Source organism: Triticum aestivum, chromosome 1D, assembly GCF_018294505.1.
Source record: "Triticum aestivum cultivar Chinese Spring chromosome 1D, IWGSC CS RefSeq v2.1, whole genome shotgun sequence".
In the NCBI taxonomy this organism is placed as follows: Eukaryota; Viridiplantae; Streptophyta; class Magnoliopsida; order Poales; family Poaceae; genus Triticum; species Triticum aestivum.
In genome coordinates this window covers 11,166,228-11,189,885 of record NC_057796.1, presented here as the reverse complement: position 1 = coordinate 11,189,885, position 23,658 = coordinate 11,166,228, and the positions used below count along the sequence as shown (strand labels likewise).

The window sequence follows — 23,658 nt, the reverse complement described above, 5'->3', positions numbered from 1 at the left end:
AACAAGGTACACCTGCTTTTTAGGGCGCCATCCGAAAGGAACATCCAAGTTAAGTGCGTGCACGAGTGAGGAAACAAATGCACATGAAATACTAGTGTTTAAGTAAGGCCAGTTTAGATCCCAAGCGCAACGGCTAGGAACTGATGTGTTTGGTCAGGGCGTTACAATTCCTACCTGGTTTGGAGAACGGTCATTCGCTCGGGTTACCCCCAAGGGAACGTCAGCTGTATATTGACGCCCTCTTTTTAATTGTATGTATATTGAGTATTGACGCCCTCTTTTTAATTGTATACAGGGATCCATGCATGCCGCCCCAGTGCTTCTGCTTTCAAGTGGATCCTGCTATACAACTGCCTTTGGCAGCTCCCACCTCCTTCTCATGGTGTACAAACTGTTGTGTAATCCAGAAATAGAGACCGGGAGTAGTCCCTACCCCCTCCCCCCCTCCACCCTATAAGTCGTAGTAGTACTCCGATCAAAACCACTTAAGGATTTTCTATATATTTAAGAGATTGATCTCCATTGCATTTATTTATCTCAACATTCAACTATACGACCTTAACACATGCAACAATGCAGGGGCAAAATAGGCACCTCACATGCTATCATGCATGAGAAAAGTCTACAACAACATGCAACCATGCTTGTGAAAACTATTATACTACATATACTCTATACATATTTTACATCTATACAGTAATAAAATATTCATGTTCCAATTTCATCAAAATATATAGTCACCAATTTCTACAACATCATGTGCGGGGTACTGCCTAGTTTCTAAAAGCCAGTACATAATAACTTACAAACGGCTCCCTACAATATAGCCAGACTCTTCCACCGCACGTCCATCGCCTGAGACGAGAGTATGGGTGTTTAGTCTTGTGTGTGTGTGTGGGGGGGGGGGGGGGGGAGGCGTGTGTGTTTGAACATATATGTTGTACTCTGTTTGCACCAAGGGAACATATTAGTGATTCTAGAGGTTTCCCCAAACTAGCCTTCATGGTGTCAAAGCTTAGATGATGGTGACCGAGCCCTAGCTGCTGGTTGTGATATGTCGGCGACCTCATGCTGTTGGGCGGTTTGTGGTCATGCAGAAAGCCGAAGCCCAACCCTGGGTGTTGCGGTGGTTGGATTGGAGCGGAGCGTGAGATATGGAGAGGATTGTAGGGATCGTCGGTGGTAATCGGCGGTGTGTAGAGCTTCAGTGCTTGTGGACAATTGTGCAGACACATAATAAGCTCAATGTATGACAACAGTACCAGGCAGAGGAGTATTGTCCAGGTGAAGGTGCTGTTGCAAGTGTTGTGGAGCTGTGGAGGTTGCGGTTGGTTGCGCGTGTGAGTACAACGACCTACAGGCTACGACGCTGGAACATGAGGGTGAAAGGTACTCCCTCTGTCCCATAATATAAGAGCGTTTTTGACACTAAACTAGCTGGGTAAGGGCCCCTTCAAGTCTGGCTGCTTGTAGCTCACAAAGGAGAAGCAATGGAGGTGCCTGGTGGGTGCTATGTGTGCGAGCAGAGAAAAGGTGAACAAGCTAGCAGTGAAGAGGACGATAGCTCGTGGCTTCTGCAAGAACTAGATAAGAGGTGGGTTGCCGGAATTAGCTCTTAAGTTAGTGCTGCTCAAGAATCTGCAAGAGGAGAAGGTGCTACAATGAAAACATTGTTGCTGAGCCTGATTGCAAGAGGAGCAGCTTTGCTAGTTGTGTGAGTTTTGCAGTCTACACTACTATGGGGGTGGGTGAATCACGTGATTCAACTAATTTTTGAAAAAATGGCTCAACTTCTCACCGCAAAGGCAGAGATGCATCCTCCAGCAATGCAATAATCTCTCGTACCGAGTTGACACAGAAAATAGAGTTGGTGCCAAATGATATCAAAATGGAGGGTGTCAAGAATTACTTGAGCAGGCATTGCTGATTTTGAAGACAAAAGGACTTGAGAACTTTCTCCAGGAGGAATTAATGGATCCGATGGATAAGACAAGTCCAGAGTGGACGACATGGAGTACTACCAACTCGCTGGTGGTACTGTGGTAGCATGGTTGATGAATAGCAATAAATGAGTTCTAAAAAGTGACACAAAATCCACTCGTCAACCAACTCATCAGTCATCACCCATCATTCATCATATGTGCTACTACTATTCAAGAAATATTCTACAACTATACAATAATAAAATACACTAATTTTTATGTATTTTTTATTATAATACTACTAACCCAAACACTAATGTTTCATATAACCAAATCTAATAATTAATCCCAACGAACTCTAGTACTCTCAACATGCAACTATGCCAACTCATCATTCATCATGGATGGGAAGACCTATCTTAACATGCAACATGAACCATGCATGCTAGTATTATTCAATAAATATTTTACAATTATACAATAATCAAACTCAATAAATTACATATATTTTAGTGATCATACTATTAATACAAATACCAATGTTTCATACAACCAAATATCATTGAAATAACTGCAATCAATTCCCGCAACTACGTGCAGAGTATCATCTCTAGTTTTTTTCTAGGATAATCATCTCTAGTTTTTAAAGTAGTATAGAGACGAGGGAGATTGTTTTGCCTTGGGGCTTCGTAGGCTGATAAGTCACTTGGGCTTGGCCCGGCCAAAAGCAGTTGCGACATAGAATAAACAAAGAGGAAAAGGAGTCGACGCGAAGGTAATCCCTACTCGACGCCTTCAATGCTAGTTAACGTGCATTTCGTTAACTGACGCCTGAAGCGTTCGGAAATGGGCGGTCGATCTAGGTTCTAGCGGGAGGGAGCTAAGCTTCCCAGCCAGGGTTTTTTTTCGTTTAGGTTTTTTTCTTTTTCTTTTTCTGTTTCTTTTCTTTACTCTTTTTCCCTTTTCTTTTTTACTTATTTTTTCCATTTTTGAAAATGCACAACTTTTTAAATTTGATGAACCTTTTCAAACAAACAATTTTTAGAAAAATCGATGAATTTTTTCAATTTTGATGAACCTTTTTGCAAATCCGATGAACTTTTTCAAATTTCGATGAACTTTATTTGAAAATTGACGATTTGTTTTTTCAAATTCAATCAACATTTCTTTGAAAATCAGTGGCATTTTTTCAAAATTTTGAACTTTTTTGAGTTCAATGAACTTTTTCAAAATCGATGAACCTTTTCTCAAACTCGTGAACTTTTTACTAAAATACATGAACATTTTTTGAATTCATGTTTTTTTTTAAAATTGCTGTGTTTTCTTTATTTCTTTAAAGTTCAATAGTTGACCGGTCAACTAGTGAACCGTCAACTGGATAACCGTGACCCCCCTCAAAAAAAAAACTGGATAACCGTGACCGAGTGAACCTATCTTCTTTTTATCTAAACCAGTACGCGATTTTTTTTGAGCGAACCAGTGTGCGATCGGGGCAAATAGCCACATCGCGTTTTATTGGGTCGGCCCAGAATTTTGAGCGCGTCCGCGATGCAAAACCCTATTTGCTGCTCCTTACGACAAGTCAGTCGTCGGGGCGCCGCACAAGGATATCGAGGAGCATTCGGGGGTGGGCCGGCACGTGAAACGTTTCAGCGATTTTGATTTTTGGAACCATTGTGGTGGTTCATAGCCGTTTCTTTCTTGTTTTGGGAACCATCTAGGAGGTTCCAAAAACTTTTGTTTTCTGTTTCTTTTTTGGTTTTTGGTTTTATTTTTCCTATTTCTTTTTTTCTTGTCTCCCTTTTCTTTTTTCTTTTTTCTTTTTCCCTTTTCCTTTATCTAGTTTTATTTTCATCTTTTCCGTTTTCTATTTCTTTTTTATTTTTACTTCTCTTCGTTTTTTTCATTTCAGAATTTTACAAATGTTTTGAAATGTTCAAAATAGTTCAAATTTGTTAACATTTCAAAAAGTGTTTAGTATTTTAAAAAATTATTCGCATTTTGCAAAAGATGTTCAAAGTTTCGGAAAGTGTTTCGGTTTTCAAAAATAATTGTCCGTGTATTAAAAAATGTGCACATTTCCAAAGTTGTTCGTGTTTTTCAAATTGTTCTCTGTTTCAAAATTTGTTCTTAAATTCAAAAATTGTGCGTGATTTCGTAATTCTTCCTTTCATAAATTTGTTGTAGTTCAGAATTTTTTTGTGTTAACGAAAAATGTTCGGATTTTTAGTAAAATGTTTGAAGTTCAGAAAACCGTTTGTGTTTTGTAAAAAAACGTTCAAAGTTTCCAGAAAGTGTCGGTTTTCCAAAAGTTTGTTCACGTATTAAAAGAATGTTGGCAATTCCTAATATTCTCGTGTATTTCAAAATTGCTCTTCATTTTAAAATTCATTCTTAAAGTTTTAGAAGTGTCTGGGCTTTAAAAAAATTGTTTATGTCAAAAATTTGTTCCCTTTTTTAGATTCTGTGCAAAAATTAAAAAATGTTCCCGTTTCTGGAAAATGTGCGGGAATTTCATTATGTGTTCATGACTTCAAAATTTGTTCGTGATTTTTCAAGGAGATTTAATTTTGATAGATTGATATATCTTTTAGTTTCTCGATGCATATCAGAGACAAGAGCACATCAGTCGTATTGATTCTCTTATCATCGCGGTTTCGAATCCCATGAATCGCAAACCATTTTCCCCTGTTTTACCCTCGCTCCTTTGCGATTGGCCGACTACTTGCCGCAAAGAGCGGCATACAACACATAGAGCGACCGACCTGGGCCGACCTATTTAATGTTTCCGCTTGTTCTAGTTTTTGGAACCTGCTGGAAGGTTCCAGCCCAAGTTTTTACCAATTTGGGAATCTTCCATTAGGTAATGGAACCGGTTTTATTCCTTCCCAAGTGTTTCTGGTTTCAGAAAATCATGTCCCAAGATGATTTTGTGCGAGTGGTAGTAACCCTATGGGCAATCTGGGGAGCGAGAAGGAAGGCCATCCATGAAAACATCTTCCAAGCACCAGCGACAGTTCATGGGTTCATCAATTCTTACATCATGGAGCTGAAACAGATAGACGCAAAAACTTCACCAACTGTTGCTCGCACCGCTCCACAACGCAGGTCACCCTGGATTCCGCCGGAGGCAGGTTTCTCGAAGTTCAACGCTGACGCCGCTGTTTCAAGGCACGATGTCGGATCCATTGGCATCATTGCTAGGGATCAGGGAGGTACATTCCTGGGTGCCTCAACACTAGTCTTCAGATTCATATCAGATCCACCCACGCTTGAAGCCCTAGCTATACGGGAGGCTTTGGCTTTGGCCAATGATCTATATACTCAGAATATACAGGTGGCTTCCGATTGCAAAGTAGTGGTGGAAGACATCCAGAAGCGGAGCTTGGCTTGCTATGGTGCAATAGTTCAGGAGATTAGAGATATGTCTAGTTCTTTCACTTCATGTAATATAGTCTATGAAAGTAGGAGCTCACATTTTGATGCTCACAATTTAGCGAAGCATGCACTCACCTTGGGAGGTGGCCGTCATGTTTGGTTAGGCCATCCGGGAAATTTTTTGTCCGTCCCTGTAAACATTGTGACGAATTAATAAAGCTTCGCGGAATTGTCTCAAAAAAAGTGTTTCTGGTTTCTGGTCTAGTTTACTTACTTTTCCGTTTTTATTATCTTATAAAATATGAAATCACATTTTTTTAATCTTCAAAAAATGTTTAATTTCCAAAAAATTTCAGGATTGCAAAAAATGTTTGTTTTCTTCTAAAAAAAACTATCAGAATTCCAAATTTTGGGATTTCCAAAAAATTGTTCGTGTTTTCAAAAAGTTTTTAGTGTTTTTCGAAAAATGTTGGGAATTTCATAATGTCTCCTGCTTTTGAAAAAGTTAGAAATTTTCAAAATGTTTGTGTTTACTGAAAAAAATTGGCATTTACAAATGTGTTCGTTTTTTGATTTTCCTTTTACAAATTGTTCGCATTTTATGAAAATATTTTGATTTTTTTTTCCATTTTTATAAAACGGACGAAATTCTCAAAATTTATTCACAATTTCGCAACTCGGTCTCCTACTCTGATCTGAGAAAACAAGCAAAACAAAAAACTGCGTCTCGCGTCACCAATGGGCCGGGCCTGTGCGAAGGGGCCACTCCTTGCCGCAGCGAGCGGCGAGTAGGAGGTGCCGGCCGAGTCGACAGCGGCGCTCTAGGGTTTGCTCGGAGGCGGCGGCGAGTAGGGATTCATTCATCATGGCGTCTGTAGAGGAGTTGGAGTCGGAGGAGGAGGTGGAGGGATTCGAGCCTTTCTTCTATGACAGTGAGGATTGGGATGCCTGGGCGGAGGAGGAGGTGGAGAGGCGCCGGCGGGAGGAAGAGGAGAAGGCGCGGAAGACGGAGGAGAACCGGCGGAGAAGCGAGGCACACAAGAAGGTCATGGACTCCATCATCGAGTATGATCCCAAGGTCGAGCGCAACGTCTACACCCGATTCTTTCTCAGAGATTTCTCCGTCTTTGACATCAACGAAGAGTGTAAGTGGCCTCTCCGTTTCTGAAGCCGGTGTAGTACTGTTCTCTTTTGGCTTTATATTTGTAGAATTGTCTGATTGACAGTATGCATGGGAACTGAATTAGTACGTTTCACCTGCATAATCCTCTGTTAGGAGAATCCTCTGACATGCCATGTTCATTATTGATGCATATATAGCAGTAAACAGCAAATCTCAGTCCGTTTACTAGATTGGATTCAGATGTATCAATTAACAACAGGAACTCACTGATTTGGCTAAAACTGAAATTAACTTTCTACAGATGGTGAGGTGATAGTTTCCTCTTGAAGTTAACAGCGAATCTCAGTTCATTTATGATTCATATGTATATCACTTAACAACAGGAATCACTGATTTTGCTAAAATTGAAATTAACTTGGTTCAAATGGTGAGATGATAGCTTTCTCTTCAAGTTAACTCGCAAGTCAAGTAAGAATATTAGGTGGTTAACTCAGTCGGATATAAATGGGGAAAACACAAACTGGGACTGTTTGTTGTGATGAAATAATTTGATAGATTTATTTTGCTTATTCATTGCAGCGTCTGTCCCTCCAATGCGATACACCGATAGTATCTACCAAGATGAATTTGGGCTAGAAGACTCTGCAAACATCCTCTCTGTCAGCATAGTCTCCTCAGATGTAGGCTTCCCAGTCAATGTCTATGGCCGTGTCATTGCCAGAGACAGCATTGACTACAAGTGCATTTATCTCTTTCACCGCAATAGAGATGACTGCCAGCATCTCAACAAGGTACATCATTGCTTCTAAGTTTGTTCCAATCGGGTTTCGTTTTATCAGGTGATGCATTTAATATCAACTGTTAATTGGCTTCTAAATGGAGTCATCTTAGTGCTGGTGGTTGTCGATCCAGACAGTCATCTGCATATAAATGGAGTAGCTTTTATGGCATGCTTCCAATCTTCATTTTGAGCAGTGTTTGGATGAGCATACTCTAATCTCTCGTGCAATTCTTTTCATAGGATGGAATGCTGATTTTAACTGGCCCATATCGAGGTCTAGTGCTGGTTGATTTCATCTATCTAGAGATAGATCTTAAAATAAGGGAAGAAGGAGTTCCAGACAGGCCATTTAGCAAGGGTCTAATAAGCATTGATGGCCGAGTACTGTCTAGAGAGAAAGATGTCATGGTTAGAAGGGAAACCCTTGAGAGCTGGCTCAGCACTACAGAAGTGAGATTCACAACTGTCCTGAATGCAGTCGAGTGCACCTTTGAAATCAAGCTCATTGAGGGGCTTTTGAAAGGAAATATAACAGTTGGCATCGCGGATAAAGCTCGCAAGCTGGACAATGAACAAACGATTGTGATTCATGATAGCACAGCAGATGGCGTGGTTACAAGTGATGAAAGTGGAGTTATCAAACTCCGGCGAAGTGTCATTACTATCTGTCTGGAAAGAAATGTGATGTTTCGCATAAATAATGAGGTTGCTGGTGTTTGTGCTGAACGAACCTTTGATTTAAGTCCACGCCGCACTGGTGCAGATGAATTGGAAATTACGTGTGGTGCTGGGAAGTTCGGATTCAGGGTCGTCTGGTCCTTGATGGACTTTAGGCTGTAATCTTGTGCCTTTATAAACCAAGTTGAACTAAGTTATATCGCGAGTCAGTGATGTAATGGATCAAGTAGATGTTGTGGACTGAGTTATATCGTGGTGTAATGATGCTGTGAACTAAGTTAATCGTGGTGTAATGATGCAGTGAACTAAGTTAATCGTGATGTAATGGTGTGGTGCACTAAGTTATATTATTGTTATTAGGTAACTTGATGGATTATAAGTAATGATGCAGCGAACTAAATTATTATGTATTATGGTGGCGTGTTATATCGAATTTGTTGGTTTAATTTTTTGGCATAATCAAAGCAGATTAGCGCACTTGGCATTTTGTTAGACATGTATTAGGCGGAAAGATGAACATTTGTCACTGTTAAGGGACTTTTCTACCATATTTATCTGTGGTTTGTATTGATTGCTCATGGTCACGTCTGTGTTATCTAAATGTCCTGAAAATTTAATTATTTGGAATATGGCTTTGCATTGCATTTGGTTGCTGTTATTCTGAACTAACTTCTGAAGCACAGCCTGGGTTCAACTAGGAAGGCAGGAGACACCTTCATGTTATCAGTCCTTAACCACATGTTTTTTGGGAAGGAGTGTCCTTCACGAGAAAGTGGCTTCATTTTTTGATCCATGTTGCCTGTTCAAGCCAATACTAAATCTGCTGGTACATAAGAAATTTGAGGATCTTTAGAAAATAAACGATCTTCAAGACACCATGCCACCAGAGGTACTTTTTTTACCCATGTTCTCTTTTATAAACTGTGTTTGGTTCTGGGCTTCTGGCAATGCCTCTACATATGCATATGTGGATATGCTAATTGACGACATCTCTGATGATTTTCTGCTAAATCAAGTATATTACCTAGGGCATTCGTTTATTTTCCACTAAATCAAGTATATTACATAGTGCCTTTCCTGTCATACTGAGTGTCATTAGCCCAAAGACGAACAACTCATGATTTTTACAGTACATGATCGATTTTGCTCTTATGTTATGCATTAGTGTAATTTCTTGTTCTAAATATGCTAGTGCATGAAGTTGGTGGTGACGAGAAGTGCACTGGAAAATGTTGGAATTGCTGACTTGGCTACAAGAATTTAGCGCAATGAGAGGATAGAGGTCAGTATGTTGTAATGTTTGGCACTTCAATCTGAACTTCTGAATGATTGCCATATCTACCTCTAAAAACCGTTGGTTGTAACACTCTTGATGTTTTGGCTTAACTAGCTGTTTTGAACGCATTGATGAGAACCAAGAGGCATGCTTCTCCAGGATCCCTCCCCACCTGTATATTGTTCAAAAAGCTGCCAAAGCTAAGAGTTGCCCCTTAAGCTTTGGCTGATCCAGTTTATAAGGGAAACAAGATCGAAAACCTAAGCAAATTGACCCTGTTTATGAGGAAAACCGGGCCGAAAACCGTACGAGTAACAAGGTTATAGAAGATGAGAAAAAATAGACGCACATCAAAGACTAACAAGAGAAGGAAAAAGGACGCCCAGGACAAGTCATGGCCTAGCTAGCAGACCGAAGGACCAACACCTTAGCAGACCGAAGGACCAACACCACGGGAGGCACAAGTAGATGAGGGGTGTCGTCGAGGGATCACAATACCTAGACTAAGCAAGCAACCTAACGCACCGCACCGGTGTGCATACCGAACCTCATGACACAACTCAGGAGCATCCACAACCAACGAGTGACAACACGTACCTTGACTGGGAGCTCCGCTACAGGAATTCGGGACGATTAGCAAGTTGGGGAGGCTTCTTGCGTCATCGAAGAGCAAAGATGAACTGGAACAACACCAAGAGCACAAAGCTCACCGCAACACATCGTCCACCAATGGAGGGACTTGAACTTGCACAACAACATGGCCATCACCGGGGAACACCACCAAAGACGAACACATAGGGAGCAAGGTAGCAGCAACACAAACCACCGTCGACCCCAACCGGCCGCACCACCACCACCAACATTCCCGCAGCAAGCAATGCCCAACAACAACCAAGCTGAGCCCAAAATAGTATATTACTGCAGCAATATATCGTCTGTCAATTGATGTTGACGGTCCTATGTTCAGAGTTATCAGTGTCGGATGTCGGGTTCCGACAAAACCCTTAAGGTTCGAACTCTGGGGTGCGCACGAAGATCTTCTCCCTACCGATCCACGCCCCACAGCCTCGCCGTGATTCTAAACTACACGATGAACAGCACAAGAGACACGAGGTTTATACTGGTTGGGGCCACCGTTGTGGTGTAATACCCTACTCCGGTGTGTGGTGTGGTGGATTGCCTCTTGGGCTGATGATGAACAGTACAAAGGAAGAACAGCCTCACGAGGGGTGTTCTTGAGCTGGTGGTTGCTCTCCTTGGGAGGGGTTTGATTGGGTCTCGATCTCCTCTCCACGGTGGTGGCTAGCCCTATTTATAGAGGCCCTGGTCCTCTTCCCAAATATTGAGCGGGAAGGGAGCCAACAACGGCCATTTTGAAGGGGGACAGCTAGTACAAGCTATCCTGACTAAAGGTGGTCTTCGGCTGCCAAAAGCACTCGTGATGACGCCGTCTTAGGCTCCACGATGACCTCCGTCCTGCCGCTCTGCTGGTCTTGGTCTCGTTGCACCGATATGGTAACCTTTGCTTGATGCCTCGGTACTCCGCGCCTGCGCTTGCCCCCTTTGCACCAAAGAGGAAACGAGGACACTGCGCAGGCTGGCGCCCGCCTAGTCTTGATCGTGATGGCTTACGTCACGAGCACCTCGAGAGGTACCCCTTGCCTTGATCTCTCCGCCTCCTCGCGAGCCTGCCTGGTGAGGCCGCCCCTGAGGAGGCCTTGTGCCGTCCGCCCCGCGAGGCTTGGCCCCTCACGAGGGTCTTGAGCTTGGGTTGATGAAGACGGGCCGTACTGGGCCACCGCTTGAGCCACGCCGCAGGCCGCAGGCAGGCAAGTCTGGGGACCCCCATTCCCAGAACACCGATAGTAGCCCCCGGGCCCAAGGCGCGCTCGGACTTGGCTTAGCAGCGAAGCCAAAGGGCAAGTGCGGAGCGCCACGGGCCCCCAAAAGCCTGTGGCCTTGGTCGACGCGTGGCGACTTGACTGGAAGTGGGCGTCTCCGCTTGCCCACGCTGCCTCGGCAACTGCCCGATTTGACGAGACCCTGCTACATGCAAAAAGAGTCATGATTACCTGAGATCGTGGGGGCCGACGGTTGGCCTCCTCCGGACTATAAGTACGGAGAGGCGTGAGCCCCTGTTGTCCATCTCTCCTTGCTCCGCTTGCTCCTTCTTCCTTGCTCCCCCTCCATCTTGCCGCCGATGGCACCGATCCGCCGGTTCTCAGCCAAAGAGAAAGGAAAGGCCCCCCGAGAGGGGCCTGACCCGCTTCCGCCGAAGAAACGGCCGGTCCCCGGCCGCCATGACAGAGTTGCAGGGCCGGAGATGTCGAGGCCTTGGTACGAGCGGCCGCCTCCTGGGTTCCCGCTCCCTCTGTATGCCCGGGCCGAGGGCCCTGAAGAAGGAGACGTCGAGCGACGCCGCCTGCGCCGTCGGCGAGGCCGACGAGCCACGGCGGTGCGCGCCGTTGCTCCTGGAGTCCATGCCGCGGGCTCCTCTCGCGAGCTCGTGCTCCATGCTGCGATGCCTCCGAGCTCCTGGATCCACTTCCCTCCCTTCTTCGCCTTCGAGATGCCGCCGAGGGGGCCTCTCGAGCTTTGGCTACAGCACGCCGACTGCAGCGCCCCGGCGACCGGAGCAGAGATTGAAGTCGTTGCTCCGGGCAAGGTCTACATGACCCAGGGCTGGGGCGAAATCGCCCGGGTCTGCCTAACGAGGGGTGCCCTCGTGATTCATTTCGAATACGTCGGCGCCTCCTTGATGCTCTTCAAGGTCTTCGATGCGGAAGGCCGCCGGCTGGAGTGCTGCCCCAGTGGAGGCAGCCTGGCCATCGACGTGGCAAGGGCTAGGCCTGCCACCCGCTTCCCAAACGGCTCTTCTGGCAGCAGCGGTGATGCTTGGGAGTTCAGCGACTCTCCCGAGCACTTCGAGACTCCGGAGACGAGCGACGACAGCTACGTGCCCCCGAGCTCGCGTCGTGCCCGGAGCAAGGCGGCTGCATCGGGCCGCGACGCGGCTGATCTGGATGGGGTTGGCACCGACCTCCTGTGGCCCACTGTTGATGATGGTGTCGGCCATGAGGGCGCGTGTAGTTAGGGTTCCTTAGGATTTGCACCTTTTGTTCCCTGCGAGGAATTGAGAAAACACCCTGTGGGGGCATGTAAAGGGTCCGCAATGTCTTTTGTTGATATTATCCTCATTATGAAGCGGTGTGAATGCATGTCCTGTTCCGGCTTGACTCCCCCTTTCTAACCTCGCGACGACTTGGCGCTCTATGCTGACAGGTCCCGGTCCCCAGGCAGGCTTCAGCCGTCGCTGGTATGCCAGGTCGCGATGCCGTGGTCAAGGCCAGGAGGTGAGCGGCCCGAGGTCCAGTAAGAACCCCTGAGGCGCGATGCTCAGGAGGTCCCCTTTAGCGCTCAAGCAGCCGCCGAGAGGTGAGAAAGGAAGGCAACGTCGCCGTTACAGAGCCGCATCAAGTGGAGGTTTTGTGTTGCATCAATTAGCTGTTCCAGGGGCGAGACTTATCTCGGAAGCACGGAGTTGTTCATTCGCGAAGCGCCGGGCTCGCGCGCCAACAGCTGGGGAGTAGTTGGGTTAGGACTTCGCGAGCTTCCCCTCCCTTCCCGTACTCTCCTTTGTGCTCTACGTCCTCAGGTCCCGGCCCTCGAGCGAGCTCAGCCGCCGCTGGTATGCCGGGTCGCGATGCCGTGGGCAAGGCCAGGGGGTGAGGGCTGGAGAGCCAGTAAGAGCTCCTGAGTCGCGATGCTCAGGAGCCCCCCTTTTAACGTGCAAGCAGATCGCGCGGGCAAGGGAGAAAGAGAGCTCGCGATGCCTCCCGTTTTAGGCCTCGGGTAGTCCCTGTAAACCAATACGAGAAAAGCACAGGTTGCCATTATGATTGTCGGCCGGCCATTGGTTGCTCCAAGAGAGTGGTGAGGGCACTGAGGGCCTGGTGAGGTGACCCTTGCGGGGCTGCCGCGGGCCAGAGCTCGACCGCTCAGATTTAGCGACGTTGCAGGGACGGACCCATGCACAAGCGCCATGCCAGCACGAGCGGCTCCAAAGGTAGGTGTCAATCGAGCAGGCGATCATCACAGGCAGGTTAAGCATGAAAGGCAAATCAGCTTAGAAAAATGTAGGAAGGATGCATGCCACTGGGTCAGGCCCGAGCGGCTTGGGGATGATGCAGCCCGAGGGACGCCCCCTAACAAGGTAAACTAAGGACATAATAAAAAGGGGTACATGCCGCAGGGACAGACCCACGCGACCTGGGAATAATGCAGCCCTGAGGGCGCTCCCGGCTAAAATGAACTCGAGAGATGTCACCTGATACCATTGTAGAGCGGGTGTTGGAGTAGCTGACGAAGCGCGGTGAAGAAGCCGATCCTCACGAGCCACCGGAGCCCTGAGCCTCGGGAGGCTCTGGGGGTCCGGGCGGTTCCTCGAGGACCATCTCCATCTCCGCCAGGATCGCATGGTGTCTGGCCTCCTGAGCTTCCAGAATGCTCCGCATAAGACGCTGGTGAGCGGCCGCCGCGTTCGGCAGGCCGAAGGGCATGTGAACATAGCTGTGCGGCTGACCCTCATAGCGTCCCACGCGCGAAGGCCAGAAATGCTCCTGAGACGCGACTCGGCTGAGCCCCGGGTAGTCGATGCAGACGCGCAGCCCGCCATCCTCGCCTGGATGGGGAGCTACGCCAGGTAGGCAGCGATCACCACGTATGACTCTTGATTCTTGAAGCTCCTAAGGGTCGGGCCTTCCTCGCCCCTTGCCTTCTTGAGGGAAACGTGCCGCGAAGCACGCCTCCAAGTGGTCTCCGAGCGCCTCCCTCGTGATCCTGGCAAAGTCTGAGGCCCTCCAGGAGAGAGCCCCCGAGCCTTGCCCGAGGTGGGCGCCGGGCGCGCCTTCCTATGCGATGGAGGGAGGCGCCCCTTGCACGGGTGCAGATCCTGATACGGTGCCTCCGGAGATGCCAACCTCCTGAGGCCTTGAGCTGGGTGATGTTTTCTTCTTCTTGAGGACTGCCTCGGGAGGGTTCTCTCTTTTGCTGTCTCGGTCCTCGACTGACGCAACTTGGAAGGCACGCTCGAGAGAGCACACCGCATCCTTCTCTTCACGGGGGACCGTGATGATTCCGCCGTTTCCTGGCATTTGGAGGATGTTGTAGCCATGGTGGGTCACCGCCATGAACTTGGCCAGGGCTGGGTACCTGAGGATGGCATTGTATGGCAGGCGAATGTGGGCAACGTCGAAGTCGATGAGCTCGGTGCGGTAGTTCTTGCGCTGTCCGAAAGTGACAGGGAGGCGAACCTGCCCTATCGGAGTGGTGGAACCGTCAGTGACTCCTGAGAAGGGCTTGGTTGGCTGAAGTTGATCATAAGGCACTTGGAGGTTGTTGAACGTCTCGACGGACAGAACATTGAGTCCTGCCCCTCCATCGATGAGAGTCCTGGTAACTTGCACGTTGCTGATGACTGGGGAACAAAGCATTGGGAGGATGCCAGCTATAGCCGCACACTTGAGCTGATCCGCTGAGTTGAACGTGATAGCACACGCGGACCACCTGAGAGGGCGCGTGGCCTCGAGCTTGGGGAGGACTGCGTTCACCTCACGAGCAAACTGCTTGAAGATGCGCTGAGAGGCTGGGGCCTGGGCACCGCCCAAAATGCAAGCGATAGCACGTGGCTCCTGGAAGCCCCCAGCCCCTCGTCCTGGTGGTGGTCGTCGTTTCTTCTTGGCGGTGGTGGCAGAGGAGGAAGGCCTGCGTTGCCCTGCGGGCGGTCCTCGCGAGGCGGATCCCTCCAAGCCCCCTCGTGAGGCTGGTCCTGCCAGCGATCCTCGCGAGGGTGGTCACGCCACTCCTGTCGAGGGCCTCGGTTGTCCCATCTTCCTCCACCTCTTCCTCCTCCTCGGCCGTAGCCCCGATCATTACGCTCGGGGCGCCGACCGATGCGCCCTTCTCGAACGGCTCGAAGCTCGTGGCATTCGTTGGTGTTGTGTGTGTAGAGGTTGTGGTAGGCGCAGAATTGGTTGCCCTTGGACGACTCCGGCTGGTCCCTGCCGCGCTTCATGTCTGGTTCTGCCGCGAGCACGGCTGCTCCTTTGCGCTTCACGTCCTTGGCCTTGGCATTCTTCTCTTCCGGGTCAGCAGCTGGAAGCTCGAGGAGGGAGAGGCGCCCCTCCTCAGCTCTTGTGCACTTGGTCGCCAAGGTGAATAACTCCAGTGAGGTGCACAGATCCTCGTGGATGGCGAGCTCCTCCTTCATCTTGACGTCGCGGACGCCGTCAGAGAAGGCTGAGATGATGGCCTCCTTGGTCACCTTGGGAATTTTGAGGCGGGCGCTGTTGAAACGCTGAATGTACTTCTGCAGGGTCTCCCCAGGTTGCTGCTTGATGCGGCGCAGGTCACCCACGGCCGAGTGGCGGTCGCGAGTGCCCTGGAAGTTGGCGATGAAGCGGCTTCGCATCTCGTCCCAGGAGGAGATAGAGCCGGGAGGCAGGTTCAGGAGCCAGGTGCGGGCGTCGTCCTTGAGCGCCATGGGAAACCAGTTCGCCATGACCTTTTCATCTCCGTTGGCCGCCTCGATACCCAGCTCGTAGAGCTGCAGGAACTCCGCGGGGTCGGCAGTGCCGTCGTAGTGGGGAGGCAGGTCCGGCTTGAACTTGCCGGGCCACGCGACGCTACGCAACTTGGTGGTGAAGGCGCGGCAACCTGCCTTGGTCACCGGAGCCCCTTGCTGATGCAGGGCTTGCTCTTGGTGGTTCCCACGCGCCGCTGCCAGGGGCAGCGCGGGGTCTTGACGTGCTGGCGCAGGGATGCGGTCTTGACGCTCTGGAGCAGGGAGCACGCGAGCGCCTTCTTGGGGCCGAGGGATTTCTTGACAGCTTCTTTCTTGCTGCACGGGCACCAGACGTGGCGGGTCGCGTCCAGGTGCCACGCGCCTTGGAGCCAGGGCACCTTCTTGGGGAGGAGGTGGCGGAGGTGCTCCCCGAGCAGCGTCGCCCACGCATGACGGAGGGCGAGGCAGCGATAGGGACGGCGCGGGAGAGCCCCCTGCGGCACTGACGAGCTCGGTGATGCGAGCGAGCCACTCCTCGTAGAGGTCTTCGACGGGGCGGTAGTGCAGGAGCTCACGTGCCAGGAGCAACGCGGCCTACGCGTCCGTGGGAGCGCGATGAGCGTGAGACGACGAACCGGCTGGGGTTAGCGATGGAGCGGCGGTGCGGCCTTCCCGCCGCACCGAAGGATGCAGCGACGATGCTTGCTGCTCGTTCCCTGCCGGGCCGGTAGCGGCATTGGCGGCAGGCGGCGGAGAACGACGAGGAGGCCCACCGACGGGAGCCGTCTGGGCGACATGGGCGGCGAGAGCAGCTCGGCGCTCGGCGCGAGCTCGGCAAGCGTCCTCCATGGATGCGACGAAGCGATGGAATGCAGAAGCGCGGAAAGAAGATTCCGGCGCACCCCTACCTGGCGCGCCAAATGTCGGATGTCGCGTTCCGGCAAAACCCTTAAGGTTCGAACTCTGGGGTGCGCACGAAGATCTTCTCCCTACCGATCCACGCCCCATAGCCTCGCCGCGATTCTAAACTACACGATGAACAGCACAAGAGACACGAGGTTTATACTGGTTGGGGCCACCGTTGTGGTGTAATACCCTACTCCAGTGTGTGGTGTGGTGGATTGCCTCTTGGGCTGATGATGAACAGTACAAAGGAAGAACAGCCTCGCGAGGGGTGTTCTTGAGCTGCTGGTTGCTCTGCTTGGGAGGGGTTTGATTGGGTCTCGATCTCCTCTCCACGGTGGTGGCTAGCCCTATTTATAGAGGCCCTGGTCCTCTTCCCAAATATTGAGCGGGAAGGGAGCCAACAACGGCCATTTTGAAGGGGGACAGCTAGTACAAGCTATCCTGACTAAAGGTGGTCTTCGGCTGCCAAAAGCACTGGTGATGACGCCGTCTTGGGCTCCACGATGACCTCCGTCCTGCCGCTCTGCTGGTCTTGGTCTCGTTGCACTGATATGGTAACCTTTGCTTGATGCCTCGGTACTCCGCGCCTGCACTTGCCCCCTTTGCACCAACGAGGAAACAAGGACACTGCGCAGGATGGCGCCCGCGTGGTCTTGATCGTCATGACTTATGTCACGAGCACCTCGCGAGGTACCCCTTGCCTTGATCTCTCCGCCTCCTCGCGAGCCTGCCTGGTGAGGCCGCCCCTGAGGAGGCCTTGTGCCGTCCGCCCTGCGAGGCTTGGCCCCTCGCGAGGGTCTTGAGCTTGGGTTGATGAAGACGGGCCGTACTGGGCCACCGCTTGAGCCACGCCGCAGGCCGCAGGCAGGCAAGTCTGGGGACCCCGTTTCCAGAACACCGGCAATCAGCACATTCCTTTAGAGCACCCCTACCTATATTTTTGTGATTTCCCGGTGGACATATTGCTGCAGTATCTGATCTAGTTTTCAGAGAAATCGGCACATTCCATCAGAGAAACCCTGCCTTTGTTTTCTATGGTGCTTCAGATCAAAATACTGCTACCGTGTATCTGTTCAAAGTCGTGGTTCATTGTCTTGCTGCTCTTGCAGGCGTATGTGCTCGGAGCATTCAACACTGAGATGTGGCTGGGCTAAGTGGAAGGAGGGCAAGGACAGAGATGCCTTGCCGGATGACCAGTCACCAGATGTGTCATCTTAGGTTTAGCTCCTGCAAGTACTGGTCTCTGCTTCCAGTCCGAAGGGCTCCTAACAAAGAAGCTGGATATCCAGGAACCTCTTTCAACGATAGCAGCAATGACGAGGTTATGACGTTGCATCATCGTTCTATCCATGTCCGAAATAATTTTCTTGCCATTGTTGTTGTTGTGTAACTGGATAAGACCTGCCTCCTGCTACTATCTATGCATAATCTTCTGTTCTCATTTCCTACATTGTTTTTCCTCGTACGTTAAGGCGGGCCTTGCTATTTGTCAGTGTGATACTTGATGGCTTCAGCATCATGTTATACAATAGAGGCTGCTGATTTGGTAGAATTATAGGAAGTAGCCGCGAAATTAAGTAAATGTGATGGAGGAATGCCTAGCTCCCTTGGGTGGGACTGCATGAAGGGAGAGTGGATCTACAATCCACCACCTGGGCCCAAGTTCTCATGGGATTGAGTTTGGGTTCCTATTTGTTATGCCTCCCTTACAATTTTCCATAAAAGAAGGGATTGCAATGAGGAATGAAAGTGATAATAGTAATTCCATGGTATGTCCTAATGTTTTCCGGGAATATGTTGGTCCTTACGAAAAAACTCAAAGCACTTCATGCTGGTTTTGTTCTTATACTCATTCTGTCGCATTGGCTAGAAAACGTTGATACACTCGTGCATATTATATCACTTGTTATTCATTAAATTTCTGTTATCTTTTAATGTACACCAGCCTTGAAGATGTTCTTCTAACTTGATTACCCAAAAGAGAAGCAGCATTACCTGATTTTCCAAGATAACAAGAGAAAGAGGAAGGTTCATAAGCCTGAAGTTCTATGTTAAAATTTCTGTTTAATCTTTGAATGATTTTAGCCCATTTAATCTTATGAATGGCCAATGTGGCCATTTGTTCTTTTTACATCTGAAACCTATACCACTTGTTCAACTACCCGAAGTCTTGGTTTACATATTTTATTAGTTTCCAATTTCTGAAGATATCTCTGTTGAGCAAAATGATGCTGCATCCCTTGGTCAGATTGCTTTAAGCTTCTCAATCTAATCAAACTGATGTAGGGATCTAGTGACTCTACAAGATGATTTTCATGTAGGTTCCTGATCGTTGCTCTTCCATTTTCATATAATTCCTTGGCACGTTGGTTAGCGTGTTGTCTGCTGCACTCTTTTCTACTCTGCACGTTCATGGTACAGGGCAACCTTCAGTCGGCTGCCACGCTTGGAAGCTTACTCGGAAGGCATGCATGGGATCCACATAGGTTAAAGTTTTTCTTCTGGATCGCCGGCCTGGATCGTTGCTGGGCAGCACAGTGCCTAGCTCGCAGAGAGCTGCCACGCAATCCTGCCTGCATGTTGTGTGGCCAAATTAAACCTTGGAGACCATGCAGCACCTTCCAGTTGACTGCGGACGTTTGGTGTTCGGTCCTCTCTTTTTTTTTGAAAATGGAGGCATGCCCCCGGCCTCTGCATCATGAAGATGCATACAGCCATGTTATTAGAAGTCCACAAAGAATCGTCATAAAAGTCGTACAGCTCGCAAACGGAGCAGAGCAAAGTAAAAAAGGAAAATTACATGCTGACAAAGGCAACCGATACGGTAATAAAAAGGATAAGCTCTCTAGACTCCTATCCTGTTATGCGAGCGCCATCGTTTGGTCCTCTCCTGGATCCATGCCGTGTCAGAGGTCCCATCCCTGGCGACCCACTCATCGATTGGTGGCTGCAACCTGCAAGCCATGCAGAGAACCCCTAAAAAGCGGCAAGGGTCTTGCGAGCACCGTATTTTTCACGTCCTGGATGATCTGGAAGCACAGGAGCGCCTGCACTTTCGACAGTGTGCAACCAGATGTTCGTGCCATTCTCTTCGATGAGGGCTGCGCATGGGGCTGGCTGCCTGCCGGCCTGAGGGCTGGGATGTTTCGTTGATTTCCCCGAGCAGTTTCCTTTGTCGCTTTTGCTCTGCCTGCTTAGGTCTCTATAGTCTACTCCCTCTGTAAACTAATATAAGAGCGTTTAGATAACTAAAATAGTGATCTAAATACTCTTATATTAGTTTACGGAGGGAGTATCTAATTATCACCATATAGAATTTATTAGCACTTAGGCCAGCTAATTCAGAGGTCAAATAGTTTTTTAGATCCTTTGCTCAGAGAGATTATCCAACTGCTGGTTGATGTGCCCTAGGTTGCTGCCGAATCTGTTTTGTATGTCAAGGTAATGTCATGTTTCCTTTCTTTCTTTCTTTCTTTGTCGGCAACTGATCATCTCTCTGTGATTGTATGCCATGTGGTTTTGCTGATACTCCCTCCGCCCCGAATTACTTCTTTACATTTCTGCGACAACTATTTCGGGATGGAGCAAGTACCATTTTGGGTTCAGGAACAGTTCACCCGGACATAACACAAGAAAGCAGCGGAGCTGGATGCAGAATGCCTTTCCCTGAAAGCTGCTAATGCTTATTGTTGCCATCCTTTTCTTCATACACCCAACCCAACCACGTGACTTGATAACGTGGTTTGGTGCTGCTGCAGTGCCTCACCGGAGAACATTGGGTCTTGTCTGATGTATACTTCATACCACAGTTGAAGAACAATATTATCAGTCTTGGGTAGCTCGATGAGAACGGTACATGGTACGCCGGCGAGAATGGAATCCTGACGGTGTGGGACATGCAGAAGAAGGTGTTAGCCTGTGTGCCATGGAGTGGCAATAGAATGTACATACTGCACATATAACCGTCAGAACTAGCGAGCTTGCTTGGCCATGTGAAGGAGGATGCCTGGTTGTGGCACATGCGTTTTGGACACATAAACTTTAGAGCATTGCGATCACTGGCAGTAGGGGAGATGGTCCAAGGGATGCCTCAAAATTGAGCAGGTGCATCACGTGTGCGATGGCTGCATGATTGCTAAGCAGACGTTCCAGCACAGGCAGCATACCAAGCAGTCCAGCAGCAGCTAGACCTGTGTGTGGCACGGGGATATCTTTGGGCCTATCACACCTCCGACCCTAAGTGGCAGGTGCTACTTTCTGCTGCTGGTCGATGACTATTCTCCATACATGTAGGTTGTGCTGTTGCGAGGAAAAGATGAGGTGCTGGGTGGCGTCAAGAAGGTACAGGCTGCAGCAGAGGTCGAGAAGGCTATGAAACTGAAGGCATTGCACATTGACTGGGGTGGTGAATTCACCTTGGAAGAATTCATTGAGTACCGTGAGCGGCTCGGCATCAAGCTCTTCCAAACAACGCCCTGTACGTCTCAGCACAATGGGGTGGTTGAGAGAAGAAATCAAACCGTCGGCTAGGAGCCTGCTCAAGATGATGGGCATGCCAGCAAGGTTCTGGGGTGAAGTCGTGACTACCATTGTGTATCTGCTGAACCGAGCTCCAACAAAGAGTGTGAAGGGGATGACACCCTGTGAGGCATGGAACGAAAGAAAGCCATCTGTACAACACACCTTTGGGTGCACCACTCATGTGAAGAACGTTGGGACGGGACAGTCCAAGCTAGCTGACAGAAGCAAGAAGATGGTGATGATTGGATATGAAACCGGGTCAACAGGGCAACCACATGTATGATCCAGATGTAGTGTTTCAAGAAGACACGCCATGGAATTGGAGCTCATTCGGTGTCCACTATCTAGATCAGCTGGATCAAGGGGAGTCAGAAGATGCAGCTGAAAATGCTGCCATGGCAGCAAAGACGCCCGGTGAAGACCCTTTTGTGGCGCAGAAAAAAGCTGCCATGGTATCGAATTCTGCCACCATGATTTTTTTGAAAAGGGGAATATATTAATATCAAACAGATATCAATTACACCCAGCCTCTGCACCAACAAGATGTCCAAGGACATCCAGAATGCACACAGCCAAAAAACAAAATGGAAAAGAAAAAAAGAAAAGAAAAGAAAAAGACCCTGCCACGATGATCAATCATCCGCAGTAGCAGCACTCTAACCACCACCAAAGACAACACCCGGACTACAAAGAAGGTTCTCCAAAAGCAACGCCTACAAGAAGGAAACAATGCACAAGCGTTGTCGTTGCCTGATCAAAGATCATAGGTTTTCACCTAGAGAAAGGCCGCGTTCCCAAAACAATACCTTCAACAAGGCCACTGTCAGGCATAACCAATAAAGGCCAGACATTGGGTTTTCACCCTGAAAATCACGACTTGATACTCGTACTCAAAGGAGCACCACCAACAAAGAAGTCCTCCAATGCTGCCGCCCCCACTTGCGGAGGCTACTACTACAAGTCACGTATCACCAGGCTCACAGGAACTCATGCCCGGTCTGGACGGGAATATATCCTGCAAGCCAAGTCTGCACAACTGCCTGTGAAGCAAAGTCTTCATCGCATCCAAGACCCCGCCTTTGCCACTTGTAGGCCCTCCAATCACGCCATGACATTCTCCGCATATGTTTATCCGTCGAAAATCTTGGTGCAGACATGTCCCAAGGTGTCAACAAAAACAGAGCTTCGTGATACCCCGGTGAATCTAGTCATGCTGATATTGCGGGTGCACACGACCGACCCCTCTCCAACCAAGCTGATCAAAGAGCGCCATATACGCTAGTCTTTGTTTTCCTTCGAAGAAGAAGCCCGGAACTCGCCGATGGGTAGATCAAAGAGGGCTGATCAACCACCATTGCCTCGACATGCTGCCACACCGGAGCCGCAACCGTTGCTCGAAGGGAGGCAACCCCCGGAGACGAGGAGACTCACTGCACGAAGCAGGCTCGAAAGCCCTGGCTAGCCTGACCGCAACCCACGCGTAGTAGCAGTAGCACCAGAAGCACCTGACGAGGAGACTCACTGCTCGCCCAGCAGCAGTAGCACCAGAAGCATGGCTTGGCTGCACCATGATAGCACCTCGTTAGACAAGCATAGGGTCCCCAAGGAAGGCGGCCGCTCGAAGAGATCTATGAAGAAACAAAAAAGATCAAGCAGGCGTATGCAGGGCCGTGTTTATTTGGGTTTGCCAGAGCCTTTTCAATCATATGGAAGCATTGAAAGAAATTGCTGGAAGACAGCAATGAAGGAAGAGCTGAACTCCATCAAAGAAAATGGCACTTGGCTGCTCTTTGTAACCTACCCAGGGGACACAAACCGATTTGGCTTAAAGAGAGTGTACAAGCACAAGAAAGATCCAAGTTGGGAGGTGGTCAAACACAAGGCAAGGCTATTTGCAAACGGGTATGTTTAACACCCAGGTATAGATTTTGAAGAAGTCTTTGCACTTGTTGCACAACTTGAGTCTGTTCACTTGCTGGTGGCACTTGCCGCTCAGTTTGGGTGGAAGATGCATCAGATGGGCGTCAAATCTGCGTTCCTCAGTGGGGACCTGACTGAGGAAGTTTATGTCAGTCAGCCTCTAGGATATGTACTAGGGAGCATGACAGACCTTGGTCTACTGAGCTACTATTTGGGGATAGAAGTAAAATAGCCAGTAGAAGGAATCACACTCTAACAGTCTGGTTATGCAGCTCAGATGCTAGAAAAGATGGGCATGTCAGATTGCAAACACAGCTACACTCCCATGGAGTCAAGACTGAAGCTCTCCAACGCAAGTCAGGCTCAAGAAGTTGATCCAATAAAAGTATCATAGTGTGGTTGGGAGCCTGAGGTAGCTGTTTGTTACATACTAGACCTAATCTCAGTTTTGCTGTTTGGTACGTGAGCAGGTTCATGGAGAAGCATACTAAGGATCATAAGATAGCTGTCAAAACATTTTGAGGTATGTAAATGGGTCACTGTACCTTGGCTGTATGTACAAGAAGACGGTTGAAAAACCAGAGCTGGTAG

The 23,658-nt window shown here is 48.9% G+C and overlaps 1 protein-coding gene across 1 annotated transcript; it reads left to right on the top strand.

Annotated features, from left to right (window-relative positions):
- Positions 1 to 6,140: 6,140 nt before the first annotated feature.
- LOC123179907 (uncharacterized) lies at positions 6,141 to 8,292 on the top strand. The gene is made up of 3 exons (XM_044591817.1): positions 6,141 to 6,445; positions 7,003 to 7,214; positions 7,445 to 8,292. The coding sequence occupies exons 1-3, from the start codon at positions 6,166 to 6,168 to the stop codon at positions 8,042 to 8,044; spliced, it is 1,092 nt and encodes a 363-aa protein (XP_044447752.1). The 5' UTR covers positions 6,141 to 6,165; the 3' UTR covers positions 8,045 to 8,292.
- Positions 8,293 to 23,658: the final 15,366 nt, after the last annotated feature.

Bases quoted from the DNA above. Each gene is read 5' to 3' on its own strand.
- LOC123179907 (XM_044591817.1), top strand. From the start codon at position 6,166: ATGGCGTCTGTAGAGGAGTTGGAGTCGGAGGAGGAGGTGGAGGGATTC. The intron at 6,446-7,002 runs GTAAGTGGCCTC...TATTCATTGCAG, and splicing joins CTTTGACATCAACGAAGAGT to CGTCTGTCCCTCCAATGCGA. The intron at 7,215-7,444 runs GTACATCATTGC...TTCTTTTCATAG, and splicing joins ACTGCCAGCATCTCAACAAG to GATGGAATGCTGATTTTAAC.